The sequence below is a fragment of the Barbatula barbatula genome (assembly GCF_947034865.1).
Source record: "Barbatula barbatula genome assembly, chromosome: 8".
NCBI lineage: Eukaryota > Metazoa > Chordata > Actinopteri > Cypriniformes > Nemacheilidae > Barbatula > Barbatula barbatula.
In genome coordinates, this window is record NC_136771.1 from 24,871,412 (window position 1) to 24,881,626 (window position 10,215).

At 41.8% G+C, this 10,215-nt stretch overlaps 1 protein-coding gene across 1 annotated transcript; it reads right to left on the reverse strand.

The window, feature by feature from the left end:
- Positions 1-306: 306 nt before the first annotated feature.
- Positions 307-3,160, reverse strand: LOC306897761 (uncharacterized protein; the record flags this gene model as incomplete). Its single annotated transcript, XM_079462752.1, has 3 exons — positions 307-2,126; positions 2,419-2,452; positions 2,648-3,160. The coding sequence occupies 3 exons, from the start codon at positions 3,158-3,160 to the stop codon at positions 1,726-1,728; spliced, it is 948 nt and encodes a 315-aa protein (XP_079318878.1). The 3' UTR covers positions 307-1,725.
- Between the last annotated feature and the right edge of the window lie 7,055 nt (positions 3,161-10,215).

The window sequence follows — 10,215 nt, forward strand, 5'->3', positions numbered from 1 at the left end:
ACTTTCTTTCTTCCACAGAACACAAAAGGAGATATTTAGAAAAAACAACGAGATTGAACTTCATTGACTTCCATTGTATGAACACAAAACCACTTAGACACTTCTCAAAATATCTTCTTCTATTTACAGAATTTTCTGCTGAACTGTTAATTTGACGAAACACAACATGATCGCTATATCATTTCTGCCAGCCGCTCTAAAATCACATATTTAAGCATCTCTGATTCTGTCTATACAGAAAATGTTGACAAATTTCTGCTGAATTACTGGCAGACATTCTAAAAGTTGAAATAACTCATGCTGTTTCCAGACGCTCAGCATAACTTAATTAGTGTCAGATACTGAATAGATTAAAAACATTCATGTGTTGAATGGTCATGTCTAGATTCATTCACAGGTCAAATGTGAGGTTTTTAACCTTTGAAATGCTGCTGATAAGGTCCTGAAGCATTGTCAGGGTTTGGACTTGTTTGTTCAGCGTCGTCGTGTTGTGATGACTGAAACCACATCAGTAGCTCTGACTGTAAGTGACGCAGACGATTGGCTGTAAACTTTCCTCCCGAGGAGTCTGATGACATGCCGTTTTAGTTTTCCTGGATCAGAATCAGACACAAAATTGATCATAAACTCTCAAAAAAAAAAGATTTCAGATCCTATACTCGGAAACACACCAGAAATCCATGACAACGCGTACATTAACAAATATTTTGCATTTTATTAAATATTAAATAAAGCATTTCAGTGCTGTCATCATTCTTACATTCATCTATAGAGTTCCTGAGTTTAACAGCATTTACTTCACAAAATACAGCAGAACACAACGTGTGTGTGTGTATGTGTGTGTGTGGTAAGTCTGCTGTCACACACTTGGCTTCTAAGTGTTGTGTGTAATAAACATCGACATACAGTGAACGCAGTCGTCTGTATATACAAGTATTAGTCACTCGATCATCATTGTCATATTTGACCTTTAACTTCCCAGATAGCACAGGCACACCTGAGACAAGAGAAGATCTGGAAAACATCTTAGAAAAGACAGTTGTACATACATTCTTAGTGATAAACATCTTACAAACATCTTCTATATGACATCAGACGTCTCCGAGACGTACTGTAGACGAGCAAACAATACACAAATACGTCTTGCATATGTATGTGCGCTATCATGGTACATGTAGTGATATCTACAATATTTAACATGTAAAACATAAACACATTTATGAGCCATATATACAGTACAAACAAAACAGAGCATAAATATTACAATTATTTAAAATGTTGAACACATATAAATATATTTAAGTTATAAATAGTGCTTAGGAATCATCGCTTATCTATTTGGTTGGTTGTCAGCAGGTCCCTGCAGAATGTGCAAACTTGTGGAATTGGTTTTAAATGTTGCATAATAATAACAATCGGATATTTCATGTCTTCAGTCTTATTGTTAGCTGTAGGTTTCATCCAGTCAGTCCAAATATGTATTAAATAAACATACAGCGGACGTAGGATGCTCATAATGATGGCCAAACCGGTTGAGGGTTATTTAGCTCATTCAAAACATGTCCTCACAACTTTGCGAGCGCCGACTTTGATAGACATTCTTGACAGAGCATTAAAATAGATTCCTGAGATCGCATGAGTGTGGATGAAGGTCAAAGAGGGCACGGTAACTCTTAAATCAGCTCAGTTCCTCGCGCTCATCTGCACCGGTCTTTCATCAGGCTTTTATGTGTCAACCCGAAACATCCCGAATCCGGAATCATTCAGCTCCAGCTTCCAGTTGTTGAACGGTTCGGAAAGCTCTGTTCTAGCCAGCAGGCGATTATGGTTTTCTGAAAGGGTGACCACAGCCCAACATGTATGGCTAACCGGTCCCGTTCCCGCTGGCAGGGACACCGAGCAGGTCAGCCGTGGGTTAGCATTTTGGTCCTTAAACCAGACAGTGAAGCTAGCCTTTGGACAGACGTGCACGCAGGAGAAGTTCAGCTGTACGTACAGAAAATAACTTCCAATGGCGGCCACGTTCAGAACGTGCTGATGTTCGTCGTAGTTGTACAGAGCACCGATGGATTGACCATCTCCATATTGGATAGATTCCCACGTCATAGTGCCGTTCTTCAGTTCACCTGCAGGGCGGAGACAGAGCGACACACTTAGTCCCAAAACTTGCTAATTGAGCTAATGTTGTAGGCTAAAATTATGGGTTACGTTCTACCGACAGTGCATTGAGTGCATGTACTTTTTGTTGTTGATAAAAGGGATATTTCGGTAAAGAAACATTTATGTTTTGTGTACGGGATCACACTTATGTAAGTGCCATTTGGTAAAGAAATCTGTACAACATTGGACTGACTCTGTCCACACAGCTTAAGGATTCTATTGTGAATCAAATCTGTGAAGTAACGAAAGGAAACTTACTGTTGGTGGCTCTCAGGTGTGCAAAGTTCTGCCCCTAAAACACGAAGAGAGAAACAGCACATGTCAGATTAAGAAGGTGGAAAGGGAATGAAAACAATTGTATATTACAACAAAAAAGTAGCCTAACAACGTTGATTCGTTTAACTCTATTAAGGGTCGTTTAACTCTATCAATGTTGTCCCGAAGAGAGAATGAAAAAATAAGTCATGGCATAAGTGCGCAAACTTACCTTATACGAGTGTTCAGATTGCGCAGTCTGCGCGCCCACTAAGCCGCTGATCTTTGGGGTCATGCGCGCGTTCATCTCGCTCTCGAAGTATCTCGCGAAAAGAAGCGCGCCACCGAGTCCAGCGATGAACAAGACGAAGAGCGCGACCACGGACGTGATGAGAAAGGTGTCCAGACATCTGCCGCGGGGACGCGCAGCGGACTGACTCTCGACATCGGCGGACGCGGACATATCCAGAAGCAGCAGCAGCAGCAGCGCGAGGTGATTATTTCCACGAGAGTTCGAGTCTATCTGACGGGAGACATCACGAGAAGATGGTTTTATGTCTTTTTTTAATAGGGAGGAACTAGCGGGGTTCCCACGTTCCTCCTCCCGCCCACGAGCTCGAGAGACGGGGAGGGTTTGAAGAAAAACCGACTGACTTTCCGCTTGTGTTCTTTCGCTCTTGCGCAAGCGGAGACGGAAAGCGAGACGAGCGACCTGAAGTGTGAATTTCTGTGACTGGCGCTCCATCGTTTCGTGGAATATCGTCCTACAATCTTTCTTTTGCGCGGCTTTGGAGCCTATTTTACTGTAACCTTTCTTCAGAATCATATTTATTTGTATATTTGTATTCACGCGAACACCCGCTGTGTAACTTTTATTCAGACTTTACACTGAGCTGGTGACACGCATGCGCGAACTCCCGCGTGCACCTTTGTGGTACAGGGAGATTCCCATCCGAAGAGAGCATCCCTGTGTCCTTCTCGCTTTAAAAGTCAGAACACTTGACTGAAGTGTATTCTTTGCTAGTTTAACAACCGTAACTTTGCTACAAATCACACCAACTTACCAAAAACTAACTGCACTGTAATAAAGTCTTCTTTAAAATTTGGACAAACCCAACCATTGACATAATAACCTAGAAAATGTTCACATTTGACCTATATGGGGTTGAAACAAGCCAACGTTTTAGACTACACATTTATGCCCCCCTATATCATGTAGTGTATTTAAAAAAAATGAAGTGAGACTGATGTATTTGGTCTACATCTGTATTTGTACACTTAACAGATGATACTTCATGAAGTGTTGACTTTCATTTGGAATGCCCCTACAAAGAGCGTCCCCTTCATGAAGCACCTTTTAAGGCCACCGAAACGGCACTTAAGGGTTCCCCACCATTTAAATGTAGAAAGTGTAACGTCATGTTTTGAAGCTAGTCTGTAGGAAATGACGGCACATGTTGTGTATGCGTTCACGGTAACATTTTAACTTTGGTTGTTTTATGCACGAAACAAGTTGCTAAACAAACAGATGGTTTCACGAATACTCTTTGCTTAAGTCAAATCGAAGTGATCTGATTGGACATCCAGGTGAGATGTGGTCATGTGATCGAGCAGGTCTCCGTGTGCAGGTGGTGCACAAACATTCAGAAAAGAAATTTGAAGTCATGAGGCCGGAGATCAGCGAGGCCATGTATACAGGACCTGGAAGATGACGATAAAGATACATTTCCTTGCTGCTTTCTCCTGAAACTTCCCACCTGACATCATTGACCAAACAATTCAGTGTGTGTTAAAATGTTTGTGTGAGAGAGAGAGAGAGAGAGAGAGAGAGAGAGAGAGAGAGAGAGAGAAAGAGAAGGAATGAAGGACAAATCATCTCAGGAGGACAGATCAACTGGTATAAATCTAAATTCCACAACCACACCAACACGTTGAAGCATGGCAAATGGTCAAAATCTAGTCCTATCCCAAGATATATAAGTGTGTGCCATATACATCCCGATGTTGGAGAAATGTGCTCATCTGAGGAGGCCCAAACGCCAGAACAGGACTACAGCCGGACTTCACCGACACACAAGGAAGTAAATATATCAACTGTAAACTGACCTGCATCAATAACACATCCACAGAAATAGTCACAACCATATTGTGAATAAGAATGGGAAAGATCTCCTGCAGCTCTATCGAAATCTGGGTCCGTACATTGTCAACGGTACGTTACATGGAGATACTTTACTTTCTGCTCATCTCTTGGGTTAAAAGTACAGTTGATAACATGATAACAGACACAGATCCCTCATCTCTCAGATCATTCCCTGTTAGAGAACTAACCCCTCTATCTGATCACAGTTACATTACTCTACATCTCAAAAAGACAGAAAATAACATGAGCACAGACCCCAGTAAGCTCTACGATATCAGAATACAAACACTGTCAGGTAGCTTTCTAAATAACAGCTATGATGACACTAAAGAATTTATATCAACTTCATATTTGAAAAATCTGCAAAACAATCGAAATCAAAAACGGGAAAAAAATCTGATATCCAAAAATGACAAACACTGGTTCGATCATGACGGTCAAACCTTTCCGAAACACTGAGAACACTGTCAAACTAGAAACACAGAGATCCAAATAATAACCCCGAAAAACAAAAAAAACCTTTACACCCAAAAACAACTGACAATAATCCAGAAGTCAGTCAATACAAATCCATTCAGGTAAAGTGGAACAATCTGAAAAACACTGATCACGAAGAACTGGCAATTAAAAATGGAGAAATATGGGAAAGTCATTTCCAAACATTGTTAAATAAAGTACAGACAGACACAAACCGTGAGCAGTTTATCAGGAGTGTGGAGTGAGACAGGGTCGTTGCTTAAGTCCAACGTTGTTTCATATTTACATTAATGAAATGGCAACCAGTCTTGAGCGATCCGTTCTCACTAGTCACAAATCACATGATGCGCTTCTGTTGTCTCCCACCCAACACGCCTCACCACAGAACAGAATAGTTCTATGTAATTGTAGTTTTAATAGTAAAACTACAGTTAACACCTTTCAGAGACACGAGAGATAAAGCAAGCCTTCACACAGAAGTGCACAGACACACAACACACAATTCATGCAGAGCAGAATTAGGCAACTACTGATCATAAAGAGAGAAAAGGAAAAGGAAAAATCAATTCTATACACCAGACGTCTGACAGAGAGAGAGAGAGACAGAGAGACAGAGAGAGAGACAGAGAGAGACAGAAACAGAGAGAGAGAGAGACAGAGAGAGCCAAATCGGTTTCCAACCAAAATACCGCACATCAGATCATATTTATACCCTTCATACTCTAATCGACCAAGAAATTAACCAAAATAAAGGAAAACTCTTCTCATGCTTTGTTGACTTTAAAAAAGCTTTTGACTCAATCTGGCATGAGGGGCTTTTCTTTCAGCTTATTCAATGCGGCATTGGAGGAAAAACCTACGACATCATCAAATCAATGTACACGGATAACAAATTTCCAGTTAAAATAGGCAACAAGCACACAGACTTCCTCTCCCAGAGTCGTGGAGTAAGACAGGGCTGTAGTCTGAGTCCTACTCTATTTAACATCTACATTAATGAATTAGCTCGGGCTTTAGAACAGTCACCAGCACCCGGTCCCATCCTACTAGACACTGAAGTGAAATGCCTTCTGTTTGCAGATGATCTGGTGCTGCTGTCACCCACAAAAGAGGGTCTACAGCAACATCTAGACATCCTGCACACTTTCTGTCAAACATGGGCGCTATCAGTGAACCTTAAAAAGACCAAAGTTATGATATTCCAGAAAAGGCATCGTCGACAAAATCAACATCACAACTTTAAACTCAAAAACGTGCCTTTAGAGCAAACCCAAAACTACACATATCTCTGTATAAACATCAGTAACACCGGAAACTTAAACAAGGCAGTGAACGACCTGAGAGACAAGGCACGAAGAGCTTTTTACGCTATCAAAAGGAATATAAAAATCCACATCCCAGCTGGAATTTGGCTTAAAATAATCCAATCCGTTATAGAACCAATAGCACTTTATGGATGTGAGGTTTGGGGTCCCCTCACCAACCAAGAGTTCTCCAAATGGGACAAACACCCAACTGAGACACTGCAAACAGAAATGTGTAAAAACATTCTACGGGTACAACGCAAAACCCCAAACAACGCCTGCAGAGCAGAATTAGGACTATATCCTCTAATAATTAAAATAAAAAAAAGAGCGATTAAATTCTATAACCACCTTAAGAACAGCGATACAGAATCACTCCATCACAAAACCTTACGTCATCAGGAGCTGAACCCAGAGAAAAGTTGTCTCATCCAACTGATCTCAGAACTAACTCTAAAACCCCAAACGTGTCCAACTGAACCCCAAACTCCAGCCAGAATTAACCAAATAATAAAAACACAAAAAGAAAAATATCTCAAACACTGGACAGAAGCAACAGCTCAGCAAAGTAAACTTGAATGCTATCGTTCATTAAACAGAGAATATAAAGCGGCAGAATACCTCAAAAGCGTATCAGACCCTAAACTAAGAAAAGTGTTGACCATGTACAGACTCAGTGAACACAAGCTCACTGTGGAGACGGGCCGACACAGACAGACATGGACTCCAAGAGAAGAGCGACTGTGTCCACACTGCACACAGAGACAAGTGGAAACAGAGCTGCACTTCTTAACCTCGTGTCCAAACTATACGGACATCAGAGAAACATTCTTCCCCCAGTTCACAAACTTCCACAAAGACTTCAAGCAGTTTCAACAACAGGACAAGATCTCATACATACTGGGAGAAAAGCCCATCAGCTCAAACCTGACGGCGAGATACGTCAAGTCCTGTCACGACAGAAGAGCAACAACCAGCACAACACACACAACACAGACACAACACACACAACACTGACACAACACACACAACACTGACACAACACACACAACACTGACACAACACAACACACACAACACTGACACAACAACAGGACAAGATCTCATACATACTGGGAGAAAAGCCCATCAGCTCAAACCTGACGGCGAGATACGTCAAGTCCTGTCACGACAGAAGAGCAACAACCAGCACAACACAACACAACACAGACACAACACACACAACACTGACACAAAGACTTCAAGCAGTTTCAACAACAGGACAAGATCTCATACATACTGGGAGAAAAGCCCATCAGCTCAAACCTGACGGCGAGATACGTCAAGTCCTGTCACGACAGAAGAGCAACAACCAGCACAACACACACAACACAGACACAACACACACAACACTGACACAACACACACAACACTGACACAACACACACAACACTGACACAACACAACACACACAACACTGACACAACAACAGGACAAGATCTCATACATACTGGGAGAAAAGCCCATCAGCTCAAACCTGACGGCGAGATACGTCAAGTCCTGTCACGACAGAAGAGCAACAACCAGCACAACACACACAACACAGACACAACACACAACACACACAACACTGACACAACACTGACACAACACAACACTGACACAACAACAGGACAAGATCTCATACATACTGGGAGAAAAGCCCATCAGCTCAAACCTGACGGCGAGATACGTCAAGTCCTGTCACGACAGAAGAGCAACAACCAGCACAACACAACACAACACAGACACAACACACACAACACTGACACAAAGACTTCAAGCAGTTTCAACAACAGGACAAGATCTCATACATACTGGGAGAAAAGCCCATCAGCTCAAACCTGACGGCGAGATACGTCAAGTCCTGTCACGACAGAAGAGCAACAACCAGCACAACACAGACACAACACTGACACAACACACACAACACTGACACAACACAACACAACACAACACAACACAACACACACAACACTGACACAACAACAGGACAAGATCTCATACATACTGGGAGAAAAGCCCATCAGCTCAAACCTGACGGCGAGATACGTCAAGTCCTGTCACGACAGAAGAGCAACAACCAGCACAACACAGACACAACACTGACACAACACAACACAACACAACACACACAACACTGACACAACAACAGGACAAGATCTCATACATACTGGGAGAAAAGCCCATCAGCTCAAACCTGACGGCGAGATACGTCAAGTCCTGTCACGACAGAAGAGCAACAACCAGCACAACACAGACACAACACTGACACAACACACACAACACTGACACAACACAACACAACACAACACAACACACACAACACTGACACAACAACAGGACAAGATCTCATACATACTGGGAGAAAAGCCCATCAGCTCAAACCTGACGGCGAGATACGTCAAGTCCTGTCACGACAGAAGAGCAACAACCAGCACAACACAGACACAACACTGACACAACACAACACAACACAACACAACACACACAACACTGACACAACAACAGGACAAGATCTCATACATACTGGGAGAAAAGCCCATCAGCTCAAACCTGACGGCGAGATACGTCAAGTCCTGTCACGACAGAAGAGCGACAACCAGCACAACACACACAACACTGACACAACAGACACAACACTGACACAACACACACAACACTGACACAACACACACACAACACTGACACAACACACACAACACAGACACAACACAACACAACACACACAACACTGACAACACAGACACAACACACACAACACTGACACAACACACACAACACTGACACAACACACACACAACACAACACTGACACAACACAGACACAACAGACAAAACACTGACACAACACACACAACACTTACACAACACACACAACACTGACACAACACACACAACACTGACACAACACACACACAACACTGACACAACACAACACAGACACAACACACACAAACTGACACAACACAGACACAACACACACAACACTGACACAACACACACAAACTGACACAACACAGACACAACACACACAACACACACAAACTGACACTTATGACAGGATCATGTCACTTTCACTAAGAACTTTTGTCAATACTTCGCACTTTTATGTCTGTATTGATGTGTACATATTGTTTCTTATATAGGATACTCTTATTTTATTTTATACAGAATGTTTATATTTAATCTTCCTGCTTTGGCAATGTAAAACACTTTTTATCATGCCAATAAAGCTTTTTTGAATCTTGAATCTTGAATCTTGAGAGAGAATGTGTTTGACTGTGTGTGTGTGTGTGTGTGTTTGTGTTGTAGTGTGTGTGTGTGTGTGTGTGTGTGTGTGTGTTGTAGTGTGTGTGTGAGGCTCTGTCTCTGTCAGCTTCCCTTCTGAAAGTGGCTCTGGGTGTCAGAAGTGTTTCCTGTATGTGGACGGGTCTTTTCGTTTTATTTTTCTAGACTCGTGATCAGGGCTTACTTGAGGGAAAAAGTAAACAAAGACAGGCTGGAAAACCCAACTTTATATATATATATATATGTATGCATGTACATCTGTCTGTCAGATTACCGAATTAGATCAGGAAATGTATCAAAACAAATGAGATCAGTGACCATTAACATCACAGTGATTGTCCTTTAACTATAAATATCATCGTATTATAGTATCATGGTCTGTTTGAATACTGGATTCTGATTGGCTGGAGGGTGTGCATTTAAACCCTTTAACATACGTTTAGCTCCAGTCAGTTTGATTACATTCAAAATAAACTGAATAAATAACCCTCATTTTCACCGGTTTGATCTAAAGCTGAACTGTAAACATCAATAACAGTTTAAACTCAGCAAATGACCATGATATAAGA